This window comes from Ammospiza nelsoni, chromosome 6, assembly GCF_027579445.1.
Source record: "Ammospiza nelsoni isolate bAmmNel1 chromosome 6, bAmmNel1.pri, whole genome shotgun sequence".
NCBI lineage: Eukaryota > Metazoa > Chordata > Aves > Passeriformes > Passerellidae > Ammospiza > Ammospiza nelsoni.
In genome coordinates this window covers 62,966,465-62,993,612 of record NC_080638.1, presented here as the reverse complement: position 1 = coordinate 62,993,612, position 27,148 = coordinate 62,966,465, and the positions used below count along the sequence as shown (strand labels likewise).

Sequence of the window (27,148 nt, the reverse complement as noted above, 5' to 3'; positions counted from 1 at the left end):
GATGCCTAAGTCACCACTGCTCCATGTCCCCAAGTGCCACATCCACATGGATTTTGGTCCCTCCAAGGATGGGGACTCCAGCACTGCCCCAGGCAGCTGTGCTGTGACTGAACAGCCCTTTTTGGGTAAAAACTTGTCCTATTATCCAGCACAAACCTCTCCTGGTGCATTTGGAAGCTGTTTCCTCTTGTCCCCTGTGTGGGATGTCCACTGCACAGGAGGATTAGCCCAGTGAGCCTGATCTCATTAGCCCTGATTTTAATTAGCTCCCAGGTGGTCAGCCTGAGTGTCCCTGCCATGACCCGCTGGAGTGACACTCCAGAGGCACAGGACAAGCCTGGATTTGTCCCATGGGTGCCCTTTGTCCTGTCTGTCCCACCCAGCCCTTGTGCCTTCACCTCCAGCCTGGGAGCGCTGGCACTGCCAGGAGGCTCTGCTGGCCCCTCGCAGGGACAAAGGGTCTGCACACAAATGTCACAGAGAACCAGGGGTTTCAATTTAACCCCAAAATGTGAAATTTGGCCTTTTTCCAGTGGCTTTTTTCCATTTTTCCTTGGCTTTTCCAAGGTGAGGGCTGAGTCACAGAAGTGCTAAGGCCTGTTCCTTTCCCTTGGAGGCTTTGCTTTATTTAAGGATGTTTCCATTTAAACTTAGAACCAGTTTGAACACACAAAGGAGGAGCAGCTCATTAAGCAAAGCTTGTCCAGGCCCATGCTTCTCTCAAGCCCAGGGCGGGGGCTCCGTGCACAGCACCAAAACCATTCCCTGCACAGGGAGCAGCACCAGGAGCCAAGAGCTCCATGAATTCTGAGCTCTCACTGGCAATTCCAACATGGAGAGCCACCAAGGAGGGACCTGTGTGCCCTAGAGAGACATTGGGCACTGCCAGGGATATCCAGGGACAGTCACAGATTCTCTGGGCACCTCTGCCAGGACCTGCCCACCCTCCCAGCCAGGAATTCCCAATTCCCAATCTCCCATCCATCCCTCCCTCTGGCACTGGGAGCCATTCCCTGTGTCCTGTCCCTCCGTCCCTTGTCCCCAGTCCCTCTCTGTCACTGTCACATTTTCTGGAAAAACCCCTTCACCAGGATTTCTCCTCCTGGGAAGCTGAGAAGCCTCAGAGAAAAAGGAAAACAAGATCTCATTTTTCTCTCCTGTGTTTTGCTGCTTTGGAATGTGGTCTGGAGACTGTTTATCCAACAGGTGATTGTTTCATTGGTTTCATGTAAATTGTTTTAAGCTAATGACCAATCACAGTCCAGCTGTGTCGGGACTCTGAGTTTTTAAGTAGTATCTTATTAAGCCTTATGATGTATCCTTTCTCTATTCTTTACTATAGCTTAATATAGCATAATATAATAAAAAATATAATACAAGGGAATAAAAATATAATACAATATAATGTAACAAAAATACAATATAATGAAATGAGAATATAATATAATATAATATAATATAATATAATATAATATAATATAATATAATATAATATAATAATGTAATATTAGTATGTTATTAAGCCTTCTGATGTAGCCTTTCTCTATTCTTTAGTATAGCTTTAGTATAGCATTCTATAATATAAATGTAATATAATATGTAATAAAATGTTATGTAATATTATAATAAAATAAATTAGCCTTCTGAGAACATTGGAGTCAGATTCTCAATTCCTCCTTCACCCTGGTGACCCTGAAAATACCATACCTTTCCAGCTCTCCTGGAGCCCCTTTAGGCTCTCTGAGGTCTCCCTGGAGCCTTCTCCTCTGCAGGAGAACATTCCCAGCTGTCCCAGCCTTGGATTATCTCCATATCCCCTCAAGGGCCAGCAATGTCTCATTTATTTAACTGCAGATCATAATATCTGGGAACAGGCATCCAAAATCAGCATCTCTACATCACCCCAGCCTCAGAATAAACACCTATTTTTTGCTGCAGGGCTGTGCAGCCACCAAGACCACCTGATTTTAAAATATTCTGCTCCAGGAAGAGCTCGGCTGATGGATTTGTGCACATGCAAAGCGGTGAAGGCAGCAAGCTGTTACATAAAATGTTACATAAATTACCTCCCAACCCCACAGAAATGCTCAGAGTCCAACTCCACCAACCTCATGCTGAAGGAATCAATCACTGCAAGTTACCACAGATATTCCTGACAGCCAGGAGAAATGCAGGAGGCAGAATCAGGCCTTAAATCCCACCCTGGACACCCATTTGTGACATTTGTGACATTATTTGTACTCAGAGATCTCCTGGCTCCTTCAAATTGTAACTGCAAATCAACCTGGAGACCCCAAACCACGCAATCTGCTTAAATCAAATGGCTGCAATAAAATAATAATTACTGATTTCATCAATGTTTTACCAAGGTTAAAAGCTTTTCCCAGAGATGGAGATTAGGCACAAAACCCTGCTCTGGATCCCTGTGAAGCACATTTAGGAACAGGTCATGATTTATAGTGGAGTTTGAATCAGGCTAAACCAGCACAGCCCCCCTAAACTCCACATGCAGCATGTGATGGTGTTGGCTCCATAAGCTTTGTTATATTTAATTTATAATTTAAAAAATATAATAATTAAAAAATTAAAAATATAAAATTAAAAATATAATATAAACAATATAATAATTACACAATTATTATAGAATAATTTTAATACAATATAAAAATATTTTATAATTATACAACATATAATGTGTAATATATTATAAATATTAATGATATTAAATATTATTATATATTTAAATTATGTTACATTCTATATTATGAAATATTTATTATTCTATAATTATCACATAACATATAATGAATATTATATAATATATGTATTATATAATATATAACATATAATATATTTAAATATAATTATATATTTATATTATTATATATTATATAATATTGCTTATATAATAATAATAGATATAATTAATTACAATAATTTAATAGAATAATATATTTTATTTAAAATAGCTGTATTCTGGGGCATGTACAAAGAAAGTGTATTTTTCCTGGGATCAGTAGCCCTGCTGGGATGTGGCCCCTTCAGGAAGGGCTGCATAAACACAAACCCCACTGGCTGGTTTAACTTAGACTTATTTTCTTGTTTGTAACACATTCGCTGGGAGGGAACTGAGCCATGACCTACCTGATGTTAACTCTGAATAAATCCCAGACTGGTTTGGGCTGGAAGGGGCTTTGAAGCTCATCCCATCCCACCCTGCTATGGCAGGGACACTTCCCACCATCCCAGATTGCTCCAAGCCCATCCAACCTGGCCTTGGGCACTGCCAGGGATCCAGGGGCAGCCACAGCTGCTCTGCTCCAGTGCCTCACCACCCTCACAATAAATAATTTTGTCCTTAAATTAAGTTGGATCCATCCTTTTTTAGTTTAAAACCATCACAACAGGCCCTGTCACAAAGTCTGTCCCTCCCTGCCAGGCTCACTGTCAGGCTGGTGAAACCCAAAGCTCTGGAACCTGCTGTGATCCATGAGAATTCCCCAGTTCCAGCCTGGCTGAAGCCAAACCTGGCATATGGCAGGAAGGGTTTTATCCCACCACACACAGCCCTGCCATCAATTATTCCTCCTTGCCTCTCCTTTGGATGCAGCAGGAGATGAACCCAGGTGCCAAATGCTGAGGGCACAAGGTCTCTGGGAGACAATCTGTGCTAATTGCCACTAATGACCTTGTGCAGCACCACCCTCCTGTGGCTGCCTCTGTCAGACCCCAGACCATCCCAGGAACTGCAGCAGCTCCATAAAGTTACAGATATATTCTATTAAAACTTTTTTGGACAAGATTTTTTTCTCCTGAGAAGCTGAGAAGCCTCAGAGGAAAAGAAAAACAATAATGTTACAGACATATTTTATGAAAAATCTTTTGGACAAGATTTTTTCTCCTGAGAAGCCTCAGAGGAAAAGAAAAACAATGATTATCTGCTGCTGTAGAATGCAACAGGTGCATCTTTGATTAGTCCATGTGAGTTGTTTCTACTTGGTGACCAATCACAGTCCAGTTGTGTTGAGACTCTGGTCAGTCCCAAGATTTTATCATTTTTTAATGATTTTTTATTTTATCATTCCATTCCTTTCACTTCTAACCTTCTGATGAAATCCTTTCTTCTATTCTTTAGTGTAGTTTTAATGTAATATATATCATAAAATAATAAATCAGCCTTCTAAAACATGGAGTCAAGATTCTCATCTCTTGCCTCATCCTGGGACTCCTGCAAACACCACCACACCATAAAAGCAATCCCAGTTTTCCCCCTTAGCTGCAGAACCATCCCACAATGGCAGGAGGTGTTCCCCAGCTCAGAGCTCATGTCTGAGGCCACCATCCACCAGAGCAGGTTGCCCCAAGCCCAGTTCAGCCCAGTTTGGAACAAACTGAGCAGAATCTCTGCCCCTGAAGCCTCTGCAGGTGCTGGAGCCCTGCGGGGTGGGGATGGAGAATGGGGTGGGATCCCATTTCCTTTCCCCTTTCCTTCTTCCACCTTTCCACCTTGCAGTTCCTTCAGGCTTCCCACCATCATGAGACATCCCAGAGAATCCCTGAGGTTGGAGAAGACTTCCTAGCCCATGGAGTCCAAGCAGATCTCCACCTTGTCCCCAGCCTAGAGCTCTGAGTGCCACCTCCAGGAATTCCTGGGACACCTCCAGGGGTGGGCACTCCAAACCTCTCCAGGCAGCTCCTTTCAATATCTGATGTGAGTGTTTCTCACACCTGACCACCCTTTCCATGAAGAAATTTCCCCAAATATCCAAGTTAAACCTCCCCTGGCCCAGCCTGAGGCCGTTCCCTCTCCTCCTGTCCCTGTCCCCTCCTGTCAGTAGCTGTGCAGAGCCACAAGGTCCACCCTGAGCCTCCTTTGCTCCTCTGGCCCCTTCCTACCCCTTCCAGCTCATGCAGGAATCCCATCCCAGGCCACCCAGCCACCATCAAACAGCACAGCATGGCAAGAGGAGCCAGAAACCTGCAACAGGCAGTGCTCAGCTGGCAGCTTGGCAGAGACATGGGCAAAGCACCTGCCAGGCAGGAATGGAGCCAAGATCCTCCTGAAGCTGCCTGTGGCCTGTCCTTGTCCATCTGACAGCCTGGCACCATGGCAGGAGGTCAGTGCAGAGCCCAAGCCACAGATGGATCATCTGGCCGCAGCTCCAGGGGCACAGCAAGGCTCCCAGCACCAAGCCCAGCAGATGTGACCTCCGTGCCCCTCCATCAGGGCTGTCCATCCTCCCTGACCTTCCATCCCTCCATCTGTCCTTAGGGCAGAGGGAAGGTGCAGCATCCACTGCCAGGGGGCAAAAATTATTTATTTTTTATTTAAAAAATTATTTATTTAAAAAAAATTATTTAATTTTTATTTAAAAATATGTCCTGGATTGTCAAGCGAATTTTATTCTATTTGCCATCTTTATGGCAGTTGTCTTCTGTTCAGCGGGCAGTTTTCCTTATCTCTTTTAAACCCATTCCTCCCTTAGGGAGACACCTGCTGATAACAGCTATTGAATGTCACTGCATGGCTGATAAGAACTACAGCATCCCATTGGGAGATGTGAGCCCAGAGGGAGGAGCCAAGCATTCCTACCTGGATATAATCTGGAGATTCTGGAACACCAGCCAAGCATTCCTACCTGGATATAATCTGGAGATTCTGGAACACCAGCCAAGCATTCCTGCCTGGATATAATCTGGAGATTCTGGAACACCAGCCAGGCATTCCTGCCCAGATATAATCTGGAGATTCTGGAACACCAGCCAAGCATTCCTACCTGGATATAATCTGGAGATTCTGGAACACCAGCCAAGCATTCCTGCCTGGATATGATCTGGAGATTCTGGAACACCAGCCAAGCATTCCTGCCTGGATATGATCTGGAGATTCTGGAACACCAACCAAGCATTCCTGCCTGGATATAATCTGGAGATTCTGGAACACCAGCACGGCTTCTCCACTGGATTTCCCAGAGGATTTCCCTCTTCCCCTGGATCTCCAGAGGAAGACTGCACCCTTCTCCAGGATCCCTGCTCCAGCAGAACCAGCCCTGACCCTGCAGGAGGGCTGAGCCACAATTCCAATGGGACTGCTGCCAACAGCCTGACCCACAGGGTGTCAGGTTGGGTTCTGACTCTGTCAGGGTTGGTTTAGTGTACTGCATTGTTTATTTTATCCTTTATTTTCTTCTCTAATAAAGAACTGTTATTCCTGCTCCCATATTTTTTGCCTGAGAGCCCCTTAATTTAACATTTATAGCAATTCAGAGGGAAGGGGTTTACATTCTCCATTACAGGGGAGGCTCCTGCCTTGCTTAGCAAAGACCTGGCTTTCCAAATCAAGATAAATGAAAAAAATAAAAATTCATATATTCACGAATTTTAACTGCTGTGCTCTGTGGGAGGTGAGAAATCATCTCAGAGGTGAGAAACGGTGTCTAAGCTCTCTGATTCACCAAGGTGTGGGCTGCTGGCAGCACAGACCTCAGCAAATGCCCTCTGAGGTCCTCATTTCCTGGGAACAGAACGTCAGGATGGGAGAGGTGTTGGTGCAGGATGGAGGCAGCACAGGCTAAGCCACGCCTGGGCTGTGTGGGTTTGGTGTGACAGCGTGACAGGAGCCTCCATTGGGGTGTTTTCTGGGGTTTCTGTCATTGGAAGGAAAGATGAATCTGACTTCATGTTCTTAAAAGGATTATGTTATGTTATGTTATATTATTTATATCTGTACTAAAGAATAGAGAAAGGATACAGACAGAAGGCTACAAAGATAATGAAACTCGTGACTCCTGACACAGCTGAACTGTGATTGGTCATTAAGTTAAAACAATTTACATGGAACAATGACCAGTTGGTAAACAATGTCCAAATTACATTCCCAAAAAAACAAAACACAAAAAACTCCAAATCTTGTTTTCATTTTTCTCTAAAGCTTCTCAGCTTCCCAAGAGAAAAAATCCTAGTGAAGAAGTTTTTCAAAAAATGACAGTAACACAGCACTGCTGCTCCTCTGAGGGAACAGCCCCACAAAGAACAGAAATGGCACAAGAAACAGAGAGCTGGCTGAGCTACAAAGGAGCAGCAGGGAAGGGACGTGGGGACAATCAGAGGTGCTGTCACTGCTCCCTCACACAGCAGGGCTGAGCTGCAGAGCGTTTGCTGAGGAGGTTGAAGCTTGTTCTACACCTCTGCCTTCTGCACAGCAAGCTCACAGACTAAAGTTAAACACACAGCACACTTCATCTGTGCTGATGTCTCGGGTTCAGCTTTTCTATTTTTCACATTCTGTGCTGCTTTAGTGGGAGGGTCTGGGCTCCATATCAGGGGATGGTTCTGATGAGGTGCAGTTCTGAGCTCTGTGCACAGAGCAGGGAGACAAAACAATTCCTGCTCCAGCTGGGCACCAAGGACAAATGACCCAAATCTCAGCCCAGGAGCACAAACCCCGTGGGCTGGAGAGAGAAAAACAAGCAGGGTGGGACTGCAGGGGCTAAAGCTGGAATGGGACAATGAACTGCAAGGTGCAAATGGAGCAGAACTGATCCCAGGGACAGAGCCCGTGCCCGGCCGTGCATTTTGGGGCCATTTTGGTTGATCTTGGGTGCAGCCCTGGCTGGGCTCTGGTGCTGCCCAAGGTGGATCCATGGAGGAGATGCTTTGAATAAATCCCTGCTTTATTCTGGAGCTCCATCCAGCCTCTGCTCTGGGGCAGCCTGCACAAGGCATCAATGTGAGCAAGCCAGAGACTAAACAAGTCAAACCAGCACACCTCATGTAAATCCCAAATTGATTTCTACCCCAAGTTAATTCCTAACCCCATGTCTCCGTCCCTCCTTTTCTAGAAAAGGAGTAAATTCTTTTACTCAGTACAAATCCCTATGATAACATTGTACCCTGCCAAAGAATGAGTGCTGTGCCACCCAGGGAATGGTGGCACTTGTCACCGAGCCAAGGGACAGCACCAGCCTCACCCAGCACCTCGTTAATCCAGCATTGCTTGCACATCCAGGGCTCTCCCAATTTATCATCTCCGATGTTCCAACGTGAGAAAGCATTTCAGTCATGCCCTCAAATCTCTGTGACTTCAATCCTTGTCTGAGCAAGGCTGGAACTGCTTTCCCAGGGAGGGAGGGAGGCTGATGCTCCCGTTGTGTCCTTGATGGGATTTCACCCAGCTCTCACAAGTTTGGAAATTCCCACTTCATCTCCACGTGTTCTGTTATGAATTCCCACCATAATTGGAGGAAGGGCACTGGTGCTAAACACACATTTCCTGGGAGAGGACACACAGGGGCTTTGTGCAATTATTTGCCCAGCAGGATGAAGCAAATCCTTGCCAGGGAGATCTCCAGCCCAGCCCTTCCCTTTTTCCAGCATCCTCAGGGAAATGCTGCCCCAATTCCCTGCCAGTCCACCCCTGCTCCAGCCTGGATCCCTGGGTGATGTGGGTGAAACAGGGAGAGAACAGAGGGAAGGGAGGGAACTCTGCCCCCAAAGCAGTCTGTGTCTGGAAATCAATAAATGTGCCTTGTTAGGAAAAATCCATTTCAAAGCTTGACACAACCCCCCCTTCTGCCAGCTTTACATCCCCTGACAGAGAAAGCAAAGCACAGAATCACAGAATTCTGCTCTGAAAGGGGGATCCCATTCAGACCTCTGAGTCTGCCAGAGAGACCAAGGCACAGAGTCACAGAAATCTGTTTTGAAAGGAGGATCACATTCAGACCTCTGAGTTTGCCACTGCAGGCAGAAAGGTCCTGCCCAAGCAGGAATCCCACAGGCACAGCAGAGACCCTGGGAATCACAGAATCCAGGATTGTTTGTGTTGGAAGGGACCTTAAATCCCATCTTGTTCCACCTCCCGCCATGGGCAAGGACACCTTCCACTGTCCCAGGCTGCTCCAAGCCCTGTCCAGCCTGGCCTGAAATACTCTCATGGAAAGGAAGGAGGGAGAAGGAAAATGGTGGAGTTAACAGAAGCAGTGAATTAATACATCTTGACACTGATTATCTGGGAAAACAGAGGGATTTCACCAGAGAAAACCCCAAGAGCTGCAGGTGGAAAGCAGCTCCACAGCACAGGCTGTCAGGAGTGATGCCATGGATGCAGCACTGAGCTGAAGGCAAGGCCATAACCCATCATTAATTCACACACAAAAACCCCAATCCTGCCACAGGGAACTGCAACAAGAAGGGAACTGAACTGACCATGCAAATCCAGAGAGGCCAGGAGCAAGGGAAAAATGACAGAATTTAATACAAATTAAATTTGTACATTTGGAGACCAAAAAGAAATAAAAAGGATCACTGGTTGAAAGATATTTCACATTTTTGGGGGTGGTGCAAATAATTTAACTGATATTTCCCACGTATTTTGGCTTTACACCAAGCAGGAAGCAGCAGCCCCAGTGTGGGCAGCCAGGCTGGCATCTCCACAGATCTCCTGGGATTTTCAGGAGGCATTGGAAGTCACAAATGTGATCTTCCACGCCAGTGGCTGCTGCAGCTGCTTCCATGGATCTGAGCTCCCTTCATCCACCCCAGCTGCAGATCCAGCCCACTCCCCTTGGGAATGGCAACTGTGGCTCCACTCTCAGCCTCCAGGCAGCATCCATGCATGCCTTATTCACATCCAATTGCAGCTTTTTTTATCCTAAACCCATCAATTCCTATAAGGGTAGTAAAGGGCAAAGGGTAATTAACACTGATGGGAAATCCCTCAACTGCCAGATCCCTCCCAGGGCAATTTCTGCTGCTACAGAACTGAGCAGGCTCCTATTAACAGCCCTCTATTTCTGTGACACGGGGAATTTAATGGCTAATTAAATACAAAAACGTGGCCCTAACCTCAATCCATGCTGTGCATATGATGTTTGAGGCTGGCATCACCCTCACAGTCACCCCTCTGCTGCTCAAGAAAATTGCAAACTCAACTTCTGTCTTGTTCTTTCCACCCAGAAATTCTGCCCTGATCAGAGCCTCTGCTGAGCTTTTCCAGCCAGCTCCAGGTCAGGCTGCCCCCAAAGCTGAATCCAATTCTGAAGGCAAAATATGAGCTGGTTCAGGCTGCAAACAAAATTTTCCTTCCAACAGAGGCAAGGTGAATTCTCTGCCCTGCTGCTCTCAGCTCTGCTCTCCTTCCTGCATTAATCAGGGAGCTGCCACTGGAATGGGTGAGAGCTGGGCTTCATTTCTATTTATTTGTCTCCCTGTTGAAGAGTTTTATACATTTCCCATTTATGATCCCAGACCCCAAACCATCCCTGCTCTTCCCAGCTACAACTGGATTTGAGAAACTCACCCTGAGATTTTACTCCTCACAGTAATTCCATCTCTTCCAGGACTTTACCTGAGCCAGGGTCACCAGAGATTTATCCCCCCAGCTCTCTGTGCCTCATGGGCCTGCTCTAAATAGAAATTTATCCAATTCATCCCTGCAGGATGAGCTGAATGAACAGGGAAGGAGCTGGCTTATTTATAAGCCAATTTACCAGTGTAAAATGCCTCGTCCCAAGAACAAACAAAACAAAGACCAAGGCTGACAAAAGAGCAGCTTTGAGAGTTGTTATGTTTCAGGCACATTTTTCTTTAATTACTCTTTCATACAGCTGGGAAGAGCAATGCAATTTGAAGGCACTCTGAACTAAATGAATTTGTGTGAGTTACACGAGTTAATCAAAGGCTGCTGGAAGTTCCTTCCAAGTCCAGGGAAGGGAAATATCTCCCAGTGCTATGTGCTGGATTGCTAGAAAGTGCACAGCAGGACTCCAAAAAGGAATTTGTGGTCATAGGGGAAAGGGTGCTGGCAAGAAGAAAAAACAGGAAAAATTTAGATGGGATATTGGGAAGGAATTCTGTCCAAGGCCAGGCTGGACAGGGCTTGGAGCAGCCTGGGACAGTGGAAGGCGTCCCTGCCATGGCAGAGTTTGAGATGAGATGATCCTGAAAGTCCCTTCCAACCCAACCCATTTTGGGGTTCTGTGACACCAAGTAAAGTTTTCCCCTTAAAAGCCAAAACTTCTGGGTGCTGGATTACTTAGAGGAACAGGAATCAGCAATGCAGAGCAGCCCCAAAGCCTCCTGAGAACATTTTCCCAACAAAGATCCACCCTGTAGCAATGTCAGCTCCTGGAAAGCATCCTGTGAAACCTGCCTAATGAACAGCAAAGCCTTTCCACACTCTCAAGTAATTTATTTAACACCAGGCACAGTGTTTGCTCTTCCTCATTCTCCTGTTTTTCCAGGCTAGGGATATGGTTGTGGGAAATGAATCTGTAGAGAATTCTTAAAGCTTGATAGGAGGCTCACATAGTAAGTGTATACAAACTTGTTCTTGTTTAGCTACTTTCTGGTAAAAGTTTTCTCATATATTTTAATTCTCAAGTAATGTAAGCTAAAAACCACTTTTAATGCATTGTAATTAGAAAATAGCTTCTAATTATAATGGTGTCAATTATAACATCTGGATTGCCTCACCCTTCACATGAGACTGAAAATAGAATAAACGTTTTTAAAACACCACCTCTGAGTCAATAAAAACCTTAACAGGGGAATTTCTGGGTATGGATACTGCAGAAATTTCCTTGAAATTGGCCAAGAGAAGAGAAGATAGGGGAGAGAAAGGAAAGGGTTTGATATTTACAGATGAAGAAGGACCCCACCAGAGCTCAATCTGCTTGTGGAGCCTGTGGAGAGCCTGAGGCAGATGGTGGAACAGAGCTCTGCTCTGTCAGATCTGTGTATTTTTGGACACAGAACCATGGAGAGGTTTGGGTCGGAAGGAAACTCAAAGCTCAACTCATTCCACCCCTGCCATGGCAGGGACACCTCCCACTGTCCCAGGGAGCTCCAGCCTGGCCTTGGGCACCTCCAGGAATCCAGGGGCAGCCACAGCTGCTCTGGGCACCCTGTGCCAGGGGACGAATTTGTTCCTCATCTCTAATCTAACCTTCCCACTGGAATGGAATAAAATCTGCAGTGATTTCCACTCACTCTGAGATGACCCTGGGCCCATTTCCATCTGCAGATAACCCAGAGGTCACCCCCTGCCCCCTGGGCTCCACAAACCCCTGGAGAACTTGCTGTACCACACCACCTTTGATTTACAGGGGGTTTGGGGCTGCTCCTTACTCCATCAACTGCAGGGAGTGCAAAGCAAAGAGCCACCTGACAGAAAACTTTTATCCAAATAAATGAACAGGATCAGCAGCACCACCTCTGGATGCTGGGCAGGCACAGGCTGGTGGAAATCACAGCATCATTCAGGCTGGAAAAGGCTTTTAAGTCATTTAAATCCCCATGTCCCCAAGTGTCACACCCACACAGCTTTTAAATCCCTCCAGGGATGGGGACTCCAGCACTGCCTTGGGATGCTTTATCCAGTGCCTAACCACCCTTTCCATGAGGAAATGTTCCCAAATATCCAACCTGAACCTACCCTGGAGCAGCCTGAGATGGTTTCCTGTGGAATTTGCAGGCAACTTCAACATAGGAAGAGATGAGAATCTTGACTCCATGTTTCAGAAGGCTGATTTGTTATTTTATGATATATATCAAAAGAAAATGATAAAATTATTTATTAAAACTATATTAAAGAATAGAGAAAGGATTTCATCAGAAGGCTAGCAAAAAAAAAAAAGAATAATAAAATCTTGTGGCTGCTCACAGCCTTGACACAGGTGGCTGTCATTGGTCATCAAGTAAAAACAATTCACATACTGGGTAAACAATTCTTCAAATCACATTTCAAAGCAGCAAAACATGGAGAAGCTGAAGCTTCCAAGCTTCTCAGGAGAAAAGATCCTAATGAAAGGATTTTTCAGAAAATGTGTCTGTGACAGTTTCTGTTGTCCTGTCCCCGTTCCCTGGAGCAGAGCCCAACCCCCCCCGGCTGTCCCCTCCTTGTGCAGAGCCACAAGGGTCCCCTGAGCCTCCTTTGCTCCAGGCTGAGCCCCTGCCCAGCTCCTCAGGGATTCTGCAGCCCCTGCCCAGCTCCCTCAGGGATTCTGCAGCCCCTGCCCAGCTCTCTCAGCCTCTACTCATCACATTTCTGCTCCAGATCCTGACATTTCTTGGCTTTTTGTGACTTCAAAGCCTCTCAGGCCGTTTGGCACCCTCTGGATTTGGCCAGAGAGGGATGGAGGAGGTGGGGAGGGCATTTGGAGGATGGATCCTGCTGCTGCAGATGGAAAAAGGGTAGTGGGATTCAGGCCATCACACAAAGGCTTGGGAAGCATTAAGGATTCTCCTTGCTTCTCTTTAAACAGCAAATATTTTACTTTGCAAGTGCAAACAGATCTTGGTCATACAGCAACTCCCTGGATACTTCCCCAAGTGCTGTGGGAGCAGGAATTGCCATGGACACCAGAGCAGCACATTCTCAGTGTCCAAATCTCCCCTCCAAAGCTCCTCTGGCAGCCAACACAGAGCCCTGGCAAGTGAAAACAGGAAAAATCCTCTCTGCTCATCCCTGTCCTGGCTCTGGTGACCCCTGGGCACAAACTGAGGGACCCATGCAGTGCTTCCCATCCCTGATTCTCCCCAGACGTCCAAGCCAGCCAGGATTAAGTCCCAGTGTGGGATTTTTGGCTCTTAATAGGAATCACCTACATCCCTCATTGCACCTGTGCTGGGGCTGAGCCCAGATGACACCTGTGCCAATGAGGTGTCACCTGTGACAGTGAGGTGACACCTGTGCCAATGAGGTGTCACCTGTGACAGTGAGGTGACACCTGTGACAATGAGGGACTGCCTGGGCTAAAGCTGGAATGGGACAATGAACTGCAAGGTGCAAATGGAGCAGAACTGATCCCAGGGACAGAGCCCGTGCCCGGCCGTGCATTTTGGGGCCATTTTGGTTCATCTTGGGTGCAGCCCTGGCTGGGCTCTGGTGCTGCCCAAGGTGGATGCATGGAGGAGATGCTTTGAATAAATCCCTGCTTTATTCTGGAGCTCCATCCAGCCTCTGCTCTGGGGCAGCCTGCACAAGGCATCAGTGAGATCCCTCCCAGCCTGTTTGTATTTGTACACAAGCATCCATCCATGCACCCATCCATCCATCCATGAAAACACCATCCAGCTGCTGAGCCTGCACTCTGCACACATTTCCAGCAGAAGAGGGACTCAGATGTGTGAGGAATAAATGATTCAGCTCCATCTTGTGCTCCTGCTCCTGGCATGCCAAGCAGCATTCCAGCTCGTCAGGATAAAAACCCAGACAGCTGCAATATCTGTGCAAAACTGGGACAATTCAGATTAAAAACCCATTTCCCTCTGTGCTTCTCTGAATATTCACCCTGCTCCCAACAAGTGAGAGGAAGACGGGGGCAGAGAGGATTTGCCACAATCTGTGTCCAGCTTAGAAAGCCCAGCTCCCTGAATGACAACTGATTGTGTCTCAGCAGAGATTATTTCCAATGATCATCCCAGAGAACCTTCAGGGAGGAGAGGGGAAATTGGGGCAGCTCCCAGAGAGGGCTGTGAAAAACCCTTTGGATTTGGTTCCAAGGGGAGCACGGTGCAATTAGCAGGGATTGATCGCCCTGGCTCTGGCAATCACCTACTGGGGCATGAACAGAGCTGCCTTCAGGAACCACAGCTTAGCCAGGCTCCGGGGACAATCCCAGCCCCCCTGGGCCACAAGGGAAGAGCATCCCAAAGAACATTCACACCAAGAGGTGCTGGAATGGCGCAAGAGAATTCAGGAGCTGCCTGATGGGTGTTAATTAAAAGAGAGTTGGTTTAGGTGGGATATTGGGAAAGAATTATTGTTTGGAAGGGTGGTGAGAGGTTGGCACAGGGTGCCCAGAGAAGCTGTGGCTGCCCCTGGATCCCTGGAAGTGTCCAAGGCCAGGCTGGACAGGGCTTGGAGCAAACTGGCATAGTGCAAGTGTCCCTGTGAATGGCAGGGGATGGAACAGGATGGGATTAAAGGTCCCTTCCAACCCAAACCATTCCATAATTCCCTCCTGTGAGCTGCAGGTATCATTACACTGCTCATCACAGAGAAAAGATCAGGCAAAAAGAGACAGTCACCCCTTCAGCAAATCTGTCCCACTGCCAAGGGACTGTGCTCTCAAAAAATGACACCACCAGACACTTCTGCAAGAGGATCACCACTCCAGCCCACAGGTGCTTTGGTTCCTAATGCCCAGTCCCAACCAGGATCAAACTTGGAAATCGTGGGTATTGGTTCTGGGGTTTTTGTTTGTTTGTTTTGTTTTTTCCCTTGGTTGGTTGGTTGTTTTGGTTTTTTGGTGGCTTTTTTTTTTTTTTTTCTTTTTTTTTGTGTGTGTGTGCGCAACAAAAATTAAGGTAAATAAGCTTGCCCCCTGATTTTGTTAGATGGCATCTCAAGTAACAATCTGAGTTCTAGCCCTGAAATCACTCCTTCAATTGCTCCTTAACACCCATTTAATTCCATAGACTCCTCCCCTCCCCAAAAAAGCAAACTAGCACCAGGTAATACCAGTGAACCCCTGCAGAACCACAGCTCTCTCAAGACAGATGAGGCTCCACTGTCCAAGATCATCATTTGAAATAATGTTACATTATCCTCATCTGTCAGCTACATCAATGAAACAGCACTTGGCTAAAGCTCTCCCCTGGGAAAAGGGATTTGGAAGGAAAAGCTAAAGCTCATTTCATTCCAACCTCTCTGCCATGGGCAGACACCTCCCACCAGGGCAGACCAGGCTGCTCCAAGCCCTTTCCAATGAGAGTAAAGCTCTCCAGGTGGAATTTCCTGTGTTCCAAACTCTAGCTGTTGCTTCTCATCCCTCTGCACCACTCCACAGGATCCTGGCTCCATCCTCTGCCTCCTGCCAGCAGCTCCCCTGTCACCTGTGCCACCCTGACCCTGGGTCAGGAAACACCCAGGGTCATCCCACACCAGTGCCAGCACTCTGGGATCAGGGATTGCACCCCATGGATGGGGACAAGGGCACCAAACTGCTCTGGTCTGGCACACCTCCACAAGAGCTCTGAAAACCTAGAGAGGAGCTGCTCCTGTTTGCTCCCAGCAAAGGGGTCAGGAAAAGCCCCTTCCAAAGCACCACCAAACCTTCTCCTTGCAGCACAGGGTGGTTGGGAAAGCACCATCAAACCCTTCCAAAGCACCACCAAACCTTCTCCTCGCAGCACAAGGTGGTCGGGAAAGCACCATCAAACCCTTCCAAAGCGCCACCAAACCTTCTCCCCACAGCATAACGTGCTTACCCCCTTTTTGGGGCACTGTGACAGTGACAGCCTGTCCCTGCATGCACCCACTGACCCAACTGGGGTGCAGAGCTCCATCCCAGAGATCTGCATCCAGCCAGAGCATCCCGAATTATTCCTGGAAAGCAATCCCAGCCCGGTCCCTCCCACCGGGAGGTCACACCCTCCCCAACCCCTTGTCACAGGTCTCCCCCACCTGCTCCCATCTGCTGGAGCGGGGCCAATTAGGGCGATGTTCATGCAGGGAATGACGCCCATCCCTGTCCGCCCGTGTCCCGCTCACTTCTGCCCCAGTTCCCTCGGCCCCTGCTGCGAGGAGGCAGAGGATGGAGGAGTTGAAGATGATGATGATGGCCACATCCCTGCCTCAAGCTCCAGCACGGACGCGTGGGGAGCGAGTGCAGCTGATCAGTATTCACGGACAGCTCCCGGCTGCCCGCTGCCTCCTCCTCCTCCTCCTCCCGGTGACTCCGAGTGCGGCAGGAGGTGGCTCCCCGCGGCTCCCACGGTGCATTCACGCCTCCCTCCTCCTCCTCCTCCCCAAACCATCGCTCCTGTTGCTTTCCCAGCCCTGCGGCGCGGATGTCCCCGAGCAACCCCCGTGGACCCTGCCAGCTCCTTTGGGGACCCACATCAGGGAGCATCATCTGCACGATGCCAAGGTCTCCACGCCGAGGGGACAACACGGGACGGGAGAGGATGAGGATGGCTGAGGATGAGGAATGGCCGGGGATGGGAATGGCTGAGGATGAGGATGGCCGAGGATGGGACGGGAGAGGATGGGACAGCTGGGGATGGGAATGGCCGAGGATGAGGATGGCCGGGGATGGGGATGGCCGAGGATGGGATGGGCTGAGGATGGGATGGCCGAGTATGGGACAGGAGAGGATGCGATGACCAAGGATGGGATGGCCAGGGATGAGGATGACCGAGGCTGGAGATGCTCCCACACTGCCAGCCGGAGAAGATGGAACCTGTGGGCGCAAGGCGGCTCTGCTGGGGCTGCTGGCACAAGCCGGGGCTCACCTTGTGCAGCTTCCACATGGCTCCCAGCGCCTTGACCTCGTGGCTGGAGTGCTTGCCCTCCTCCAGGCACTGGTAGCACACGGGGCTCTTGCACTGCACGCAGTACATGCTGTGGTTCTCCAGCTCGTGGTCGGTGCAGGTGGAGATCTTGCGGGGGCTGAGCCGGCGGCTGACGCGGCCCTGGGCCGGCGGCACCAGGCGGTGCTTGGCCAGCGGTCCCCGCGGCGGGTGGCACCGCAGGCGGCACGGGTCGCAGTAGAACACGTCGCACTGCTCGCACATCACGGCCGCCTCCTTGGGCGCCTTCTCGCAGAGCTGGCAGCGCAGGGCCGCCGCCCTGCCCTGCTGGTAGCGGTCGATGACGCCCTCGAGCAGGCGGTTGCGGGGGAAGCCCCGCAGCCCGCGCTCGTCCAGCACCAGGCTGCGGTGGCACTGCGGGCACGTCAGGCACGCGTTGCGCGGCGGCGGCGGCGGCGCCAGCGCGGCGGGAGGAGGCGGCGCGGCCGGCGGGAACACGCGGACCCCGTTCGGGGACTTCTGGCACGGTGTGGTGGGAGCGCTGGCGAAGCCCCCGTACGAGCCGTAGCCGCTGTCCGCCTCGCTGTACAGGCTCATCTTGTCCAGGTCCAGGTAGTCATAGTCGGAGACGGCCGAGCCCGAGGCGCGGCGGCTCTGCGGAGACTCCGAGTCGGGCGTCTGCACCAGGATGTTGCGGGCGCACGCCTGGCACAGGTTGTGCGAGCAGGGCAGGATGATGGGCTCCCGGTAAAAGGAGCCGCACACCGGGCATTTCAGCTCCTCTTCCATCTCTTCCATAGGGGAGGGAAGGAGGAGGGCGGCGGCGCGGCTCCGGCGGCCGCGGCAGGAGCCCGAGGAGCGACCCGCACCGCACCGCGCCTCGGCGCCGACTGCCGCCCGCTCGCCGCCCGCCGCCGCGCGCGCCGCCGGGCCCCGCCCCCCCGCCCCGCCATTGGCCCGCCCGCCGGCGCGGGGGTGCGCTGCGCGGTGCGATTGGCTGATACGCCCGTCCGTCAACTCGCGGGCCCGCCCCGCGGCGCAGCTGCGGGGGCTGCGCTCGGGGCTGCGGCGCCGCTGCGGGGTCCGCGAGGGCGAGCGGCGGTCCCGGGCATGCCGCCGCTCTTCCCGCTGCTCTTCCCTCTCATCTTCTCGCTCATTTTCCCTTCCCCGGCTCCCGGGAACCGACACCACAGCCCCGCGGTGCCCGCAGCATCCCCTCCCCGGGATCCAGGAGCGCTCCTGCGCTTTCCCCTCTGCCCTCACGAGGTGACTTAGGCAGTGCAAGGGACCCGCTGACGGATGCGGTCGTGAGGGAGTAATTGTAGCGACTGGCGTGACCGCACGCGTGTGGTGCTGGCGGTGCCGCGGCTCTCCGGGGATGGCAGCGGAGCGGTGCCCGGTGCCCTGCGGTGATCCCGGCGTGGGCAGCGGGACGCGGTCGCTGAGGCTGGGACGCCCCCGTGGGGACGCGCTCCGCCACTGGAGAGCGGGGACAGCGGCGCCGAGGGGCTCCCGCGGCTTTGCCTCTCAGCCCTGCTCGCTGCCAAGGTCGGCTGAGGTCTTAAACCCTCCTGCCAACAGAGCGGCACAGCGGGTCCTGCTCAGCCAATGGAAAAATGGGATTGCTCGGGATGCCGCTGTGTTATCTCCTATTTCCCTCTCTCTGTGCACAAATCTGGGGCTGCCCGTTGGTGCAGATGCTCTGTGCCCCCTGTGATGGCTTTGGGTTTTGTCCAGCTCTGGGACCCAACATCAGAAGGAGCTGGAGCTGCTGAAGTGAGTCCAGAGGAGCCCATGGAGATGCTCCAAGGGCTGGAGCCAGGTTGGGAGAGCTGGGAATGTTCCCTGGAGAGGAGAAGGCTCCAGGGAGAGCTCAGAGCCCCTGGCAGGGCCTGAAGGGGCTCCAGGAGAGCTGCAGAGGGACTGGGGACAAGGGATGGAGGGACAGGACACAGGGAATGGCTCCCAGTGCCAGAGGGCAGGAATGGATGGGAGATTGGGAATTGGGAATTACTGGCTGGGCTGGAATTGCCAGAGCAGCTGTGGCTGCCCCTGGATCCCTGGCAGTGCCCAAGGCCAGGTTGGCACCCAGGGCTGTGAGTCCCCTGCTTGCCAGGACCCACTGAGAGGCTCCTTCCCCTCTGCCGTGGGGCCAGGCAGGTCCTGGCATTCAGGGAGCAGCTGCAATTCCCAGCACTGATATTCAGGCAGGGGGGAAGCCCAAAAGCCCAGATGCCCAAGGAAGGCACCACCATTTCTCAGCCTGACAAGGAAGGACAAGTGATAAGGAGAAAAGGATTTCCTGAGAGCTTCCTTTTTCCATTCCAGTGTGCTTTGTTCTTCCCTTTCTGTTTCCTCAGGCTCTGTATTGGCCGTGGCTTCCCCTGGACTCTGCTGAACATTCCTCATTTGCTCCCTGATGGTGTCTCTGCTCAGAGCTGCTCATTTTTTTCCCCTGCTCTCCCTCCTCGAGCTGCCCTTTTGCTGAAATAAAACCATCATTCCTCGTTTGCCTCTTGTTTCCTGTGGCCATTTTTCACCCTGGCAGGTCTGGGATTGCCGTTCCTGCTGGAGTGATGCTGCTGCTCATGGAAATGGGCAGAGAGAGGAGCACAGCCAGTGCCTTTGGAAGCAGCCCTTGGTCATGAACATGGAGCTGATTTCTGCTTGGCACTGCAGCTTGAGTCTGCTCGCACTCTGGCTGAGCTTTATTTACAGCTGTCACACAGCCCCTGTCACACTTGTCCCTGCCCTGAGAGCTGCACAGCTCTCAATAATTACTTGACCCAGCTTCAGTATTGGTTTGTCTGACGTGGCTGGGGTCAGTTAGAGGGTGGAGAAATTGTCTTGTTCTCATCTGGCTCCTGCTGTTCTCCTGTGGCTCTCACCTTCACACAGAGCCATGGAATCTGTGAGGTTGGAAAAGATCTCTGGGATCATCGAGTCCAGCCTTGATCCCCACCTTGTCCCCAGCCCAGAGCACTCAGTGCCACCGTGGCAATCTCATTTTCTGGAAAAATCCCCTTGCCCAGGATTTCTCCTGGGAATATAAGAAGCCTCAGAGAAAAAGGAAAACAAATTTTTATCTCATTTGCTTCTCCTGTGTTGTGCTCACATGTGGAATGTGTTTGGAGATTGTTTCCCAAGAGGTGATTGTTCCATTGGTTTTCTGGGAATTGTTTTGACTTATTGACCAATTGGGGTCAAGACTCTAAAAAGAGTCATGAGTTTTCATTATTATCTTTTTAGCCTTCTGTAAGTATCCTTTCTGTATTCTTTAGTACAGTTTAATATAGTATTATTTTATATAATATAGTATTATAAAATAATAATTATCCTTTTGAGAACATGGAGTCAGATTCATCATTCCTTCCTTCATCTGGGTCCCCACAATAACAATGTGCCACCCCCAGTGATTCCCTGGACACCTCCAGGGACGGGGACTCCAAACCACCCCAGGGGTCCCTTCTAATGCTTGACCCCCCTTTCCATGATGAAAATTATTGGATTTTCCTGCTGTAGAAGCTCCTCCATCTCCTGCTGTTGGTGCATCTCCTGTTGTAACCAGGCTCTGGCCTGGAGAGTGTGGAAGCCACCTCTGGGCTGAGATAAATTAAAGTCATTTAGACTCTATAAGTGCTGTTGGATCCTCTTGGTGAATGGTAATAAATATCTGAGCCGGGCTAGAGCTCATAAATAAAAGAGGAATGAACCAAGACAACAACTCTGCAGTCTCTTTATTCATCCCATGCCCAGAACACCTTGAGCAGATAAATCAGAGAATAGACAAAGGCTCAGAGCTCCTCAGAGGAGAGAACTGGGAGTGCCAGAACCTTTCCAGAGAGGCCTCAGGTGTCTGATGCAAGCAGATCTTCCACTGCCATGAGGGAAACCTGCTCCAGGCTCTGGGAATGTGTCTCCTCTTGTCCCTGGAGGTCCCACACGCGGTGTGTGGTGTGACGGTGTTCACAGGGGTCTGAGGATGAGGGAAGAGATGAGGATCTGACTCCATGTTTCAGAGGGCTGATTTATTATTTTATCATATATGTTACATTAAAACTATACTAATATAATAGAAGAAAGGATTTCATCAGAAGGCTGGCTAAGAATAGAAAGGAAAGAATGATAACAAAGGCTTCTCTCTTGGACAGAGTCTGAGTCAGCTGACTGTGATTGGCCATTAATTAGAAACAACCACATGAGACCAATCACAGATGCACCTGTTGCATTCCACAGCAGCAGATAATCAATGTTTATATTTTGTTCCTGAGGCCTCCAGCTTCTCAGGAGGAGAAATCCTAAGGAAAGGATTTTCCATAAAAGATGTCTGTGACAGCCTGGTCCCCACACAGGATCTCTGCTGCTCCTGTAGAACCCCTTGTGCTGGAAACCTCTCCCTGTGCCCTCAGCAGATGCAGCCAGAGCTTGGAGCTGCCTTTTCATGACTCCAAGACATTGGCAGCTCATAATTCATCCTGTCACCAACCAATACGCCCTCCTCCTCCTCCATCCTTTTGAGAGGATGAGCTCTTGGCTGACAGGAGCAATCCTCGTTTGTGAGTCCCTGTGTGCACGACCTTGAAATCAGCATCCCTGAGCTCATCCTGCTCCCTCAGCTAACCCACATCCTGATTTCCCTGTCCTGGGGACAGCTCCTGGCAGCAGGACAGCAGCTGAGGTCACTCTGCTCTCTGGTGCCAGGAGCATGGTCAGGAATGCTGGCACCGTGCCTGGAAAGGTTCCAGGGCTCCCAGAGTTCTGGCAGGAGCTGCCTCCCAGAACAACCTCCAGAGCTTCTGCTGGTGACATCATTTGCTCTGAGCACCATTTCAGGAGCTCAGAAAGCTGGAAACCTTTCCCATTTGTTTCTAAAGTCTCCTTAGATGCCAGATTTTTGTGGATGATTGAATCCATTGAATACAGGTGGCATCTTTGTCCAATATCACAAACATGAAGGATCCAGGAAAGGCTTTGTGCCTGTAGCCAGACCTTGCAGGTTTTGGGCATTTTGACCATTTTGATGCCCATTTCTCCAGAATCACCTTCCCTTCACCCAGGACAGGTTCCTTCCCACCATTCTGGGCTGCTGCAGGCTGAGGGCAATGCCAGCTCTGCTGCCTCACTGCTGGCAAGGAGCTGCTGAGGTTTCCTGGGGTTGGATGGATTGTGGAAGTTAAAGGAAAGCTTCCCAATGGCAAAACACTCAGAATTTTTCCTGTTGTGTAGGAGGCAGACAAAGAGGCTCAGCACAAGGAGGATGTGGAGCTGCTGGAGAGAGTTCAGAGGAGCCACAGAGCTGCTCCAGGGCTGGAGCCAGGCTGGGAGAGCTGGAGGTGCTCACCTGGAGAGGAGAAGGCTCCAGGGAGAGCTCAGAGCCTCTGGCAGGGCCTGAAGGGGCTCCAGGAGAGCTGCAGAGGGACTGGGGACAAGGGATGGAGGGACAGGAGCCAGAGAATGGCTCCCAGTGCCAGAGGGCAGGGATGGGTGGGAGATTGGGAACTGGGAATTCCTGGCTGGGCTGGGATTGCCAGAGCAGCTGTGGCTGCCCCTGGATCCCTGGCAGTGCCCAAGGCCAGGTTGGACAGGGCTTGGAGCAGCCTGGGATGGTGGAAGGTGTCCCTGCCATGGCAGGGGTGGCACTGGATGATCCTGAAGGTCCCTTCCAACCCAAACCATTCCATGATTCAGGGATTTCTCTGCTTCCCCCTCTCTCTCCCCAAACACTCAGGGCTGGTTTGGCTGATGAGCAACACCAGCAGAGTTGTTCATCACCACCCACACGGAGTGGGTGTGAAACAACCCCTGGTTCATGACTGCTCCAACCCTTCCCAAGGAGCTGTGGAGGTGTCCAAGGCTGCTCCTTGCTCTGGCACAGGGTCCTGAGAAGCTCTAATGGCAACATTAACTGTGGAACTGATTTAATGGTTTTATCCTCTGTCAGACTTTAATTACAATTGCTGATCATGATGCCTCAGGTTTAGCTTTTCTATTTTTTCACATTCTGTGCTGCTTTAGTGTGAGGGTCTGGGCTTCATATTCAGGGATGGTGAGCTCTGAACTCAGAGCAGGGAGACAAAACAATTCCTGCTCCAGATGGGCACCAAGGACAAATGACCCAAATCTCAGCCCAGGAGCACAAACCCCGTGGGCTGGAGAGAGAAAAACAAGCAGGGTGGGACTGCAGGGCTAAAGCTGGAATGGGACAATGAACTGCAAGGTGCAAATGGAGCAGAACTGATCCCAGGGACAGAGCCCGTGCCCGGCCGTGCATTTTGGGGCCATTTTGGTTGATCTTGGGTGCAGCCCTGGCTGGGTTCTGGTGCTGCCCAAGGTGGATCCATGGAGGAGATGCTTTGAATGAATCCCTGCTTTATTCTGGAGCTCCATCCAGCCTCTGCTCTGGGGCAGCCTGCACAAGGCATCAAGCACAAACTCTGCTGATTAAACCCAGCATTTAATTGGTAGCACAGGGTAGGGATAAACCCCCAGTGCCAGAGGAGATTGTTTTTCCCTGAGGAATTCCAGCTATGACCGTGGGCATTGGCAGGGATAATGCTGCCCAAAAACATCTCTGGAAATCACTTCTGAAAATAAGGTGGCAAAATTGCTCCATCAATATGAGCCAGCCTGGCGAGGTGCCAGGATCTGGGCATGTCTGACTGGAGAAGTTCAAGCTCAAATGATGCCTCAGAGTGAGATGTTCTGAAAAAAAATCTGTACATCTCAATGTGCTGCTTACTTTCAAGGGTGACATCATTTATTTTTAAGTCATTATTTTTTCTTACTCCCAGGAGCTGGTGGAAAATTTCTGATTTTTATCAAAATCGAGCAGAACCCATTGCTAATACAGGGGAAGAGCAGAGCTTCAAGTCTAAATTGTGATGCTCCTTTGACCAGCCTGCCCACTTACTCATCCCCTCTGGGATTAATGCCCCACTTCTCCAGCTTGTGACTCATTTTGGAGAACAGCAACATTAAATTCATCCCACCAGAAAAATCTGTCCTTCCTCCCACAGCCAGTTTGTCTCCATCCTCCTCTCCCTGCTGCCCAAAGGCTCAGCTGGAACACTTGGTGCTTCAGATGTGCTGCAGGTGGGACATTCCCTGTGCCTTCAGCACTGAAAAAGAAGCTTTGTCCAAAATTTATTGGCTTCACAAACAACTCAAGGCTTGTTTGATCTGCCCTGGAAGTGTCCAAGGCCAGGTTAGACAGGGTTTGGAGAAACGTGGGATAGTGGAAGGTGTCCCTGCCATGGCAGGGGTGGAATGAGATGAACTTGAAGGTCCTTCCAACCCAAACCATTCCGGGATTCTCTGATATTCCCATTTTCAGACAATTTCTGCTTCTTTTGAGCAGAAAGCTGCTCATTCAAAATGATCTCCTAACCTCTGCAGTACAGACATCTCTTAAAATAAAATCTAAATTACAAAGTTTTAAATTCTAAACCCTAAATTATATCTAAATAGAACAATTAAAGTGGATCTGCTGATGAGTCACCCAGGTGTTAGAGAGGCCTTCAGGAGCAGCTTTCCCATTAGTGGATGGAATGGGATATTTTCTTTCCAAGCCTCCTTCCACTCCTCCCAGCTTGTGGCTGAGAACTTTGGAGGAGAGCAGCTGAAAACTTTTTTGGATGTATCAAGTGGGAGGCTCAAATCTAATGTATGGCTGAGTCTGGTGCAGATTTCTCCTCGCTGCCATGGCAACCAAACTAACTAAAAATAAGAAGCATTCCCATAAATGTCAAAACACTCCATGCTTCCGTGACGTATGGAGGATCTGACCTGGAATCTGCAGCCATTATGTAACGGTGTTTAACATTCCTCTAATTACAGGGGAAAATTATCTCCAGGTTAGATGCTTTGCATAACTTTGGGAGCCAACCTGCCTCCCCTGTGTTCTTTGGGGTTTGTGTTGGGGATGGGCTGGAGGTGCTCAGAGCAGCTGCTCAGCACCTGCTGTGGTTACGTGTGAGGGGACACTCATGAAACCGGTGCCAGTGTCCATCTGCTCGAAATAACCACAAAATAAACCACTAAATCCATGAAATCTGGGCTTCTGGAAAAGCTGCCCATGCAGGTGGCAGCTCTGGGGGAGCTTGGAGAGCCAGCCTGCAGGGAGGACACCCCAGGAGTGTTTTTGGGGCTCCCTCCCAGAGTGGTGCCTCTGCCCAAGGGCTCCAGCATCTCTTCCTAAATCAGAGAGCTGAAATCAGGCAGGGATGGAGGTGCAGGGTCGAACAGGATGAAATTTAATAAGTCTAAGTGCTGAGTTCTATGTTTTGGGCACAAAAATCCCCTACAAGGTTACAAGCTGGGGACAGTGTGGCTGGACAGTGCCCAGGCACAAAGGGACCTGGGGGTCGACAGCAGGCTGGACATGAGCCAGCAACGTGACCATGAGCCAGCAGAGTGCCCTGGTGGCCAAGAAGGCCGATGGCTCCTGGCCTGGATCAGGAATGGTGTGGCCAGCAGGACAGGGAGGTCATTCTGCCCCTGTACTGGGCATTGGTGAGGCCAAGCCCTGAGTGCTGTGCCCAGCTCTGACCCCTCAGGTTGGGAAGGACGTTGAGATGATCCAGAGGAGGCAACAAGGCTGGAGAGGGGCTGAGAACACAAACCCTGTGAGGAACATTTGAAGGAGCTGGGGGTGCTCAGCCTGGAGAGAAGGAGGCTCAGGGGTGCCCTTATTGATCTCTACACCTTCCTGCAGGGAGGTGCAGACAGCTGGGGTCGTTCTCTGACAGAACCAGAGGACACAGAATCCAGCTGTGACCGGGAAGGTACAAGTTGGATATCAGAAAGAAATTTTTCACCAGAAGAATAATAAAGTACTGGAATGTTCTTCCCAGGGAGCTGGTGCAATCACCATCTCTGGATGTGTTTAAAAAAAGACTGGACATGGCACTTGGTGCTGTAGTCTGGGTGAGGTGTGAGGGCACAGGTTGGACTCGATGGTCTCAGAGGTCTCTTCCAACCTCATCATTCTGGGATTCTGTGACTCTGTGATTCTGTGGTTCTGTGATTCTGTGATTCTGAGATTCTGGGATTCTGGGATTCTGAGATTCTGGGATTCTGTGAATTCTGGGATTCTGTGATTGATTCTTTGATTCTGTGATTCTGTGATAGGGCCTTGGGAAGGGAGCCTGGGAGACTTGCCCAGGTGTGGGTGTCTTCATGATGGCCTGGGATGAGATGGATGGGATGATTCCCATGGGATGAGTTTTTCTCAAGTTGCTCCAAGTGGCCTTCAGGAGATGCCCAGGCTCCAGGACACTCCTCTGCTGCAGAGCCTTCACCAGAGGCTGGCAATGTCCTGCCAAGGTCAGCAGAAGGTGCCACCATTCCTCACGGTGAGCTTCATGGAATCCTGGAATGCTTTGGGTTGGAAAGAACCTTCAAGACCATCCAGTCCCAACCCACTGCCCTTCCACTGGCCCAGGTTGCTCTAGGCCTGGCCTGCGTTTCCTGCTGGATGTCCTTTATCACCCTTTCTGTAAAATCTTTTTCCTGCTATCTAACCTGTATTTCCCTTGGTGCAGCTTGAGATTTGGGTAAAAGCTCCTACCCTGAAGGCTGTGGGAAGCCCAGCAGCAGGGACACCCTTCCCAAATCCTTCAGCTGCCCCTCAGGGTGGGGTGGTGGATCCCATGCTCCAGGCCTGGCTGTCCCTGGCCCTTCCCAGAGGAATCTCTGCTTCCCAAGGTGTCCCCCCCCCGTTCCCAGCACGGATCCCTGGCGTGGGTGTTCCCAGCTGCCTGCAGTGACATGCTCTGATGAATCCAGGGGGTGGTGGTGGAAGAGCTGAGGAGATGTGAGAGAAGCAAACCAGGCTTGTTCCCATTCCTCGCTGCCCACTCCTCATGCACACTCACCTCTGGCTGGCACA

The 27,148-nt window shown here is 50.4% G+C and overlaps 1 protein-coding gene across 5 annotated transcripts in view; it reads right to left on the bottom strand.

The window, feature by feature from the left end:
* Positions 1 to 18,057, bottom strand: part of TRIM9 (tripartite motif containing 9) — a 68,994-nt gene extending 50,937 nt beyond the window's left edge. For all 5 annotated transcript variants that reach the window (XM_059474958.1, XM_059474960.1, XM_059474961.1 and 2 more), the window contains exon 1: positions 17,242 to 18,057. In XM_059474958.1, coding sequence (XP_059330941.1) covers positions 17,242 to 18,057 — 816 coding nt within the window. The remainder of the gene's footprint in view (positions 1 to 17,241) is intronic.
* Between the last annotated feature and the right edge of the window lie 9,091 nt (positions 18,058 to 27,148).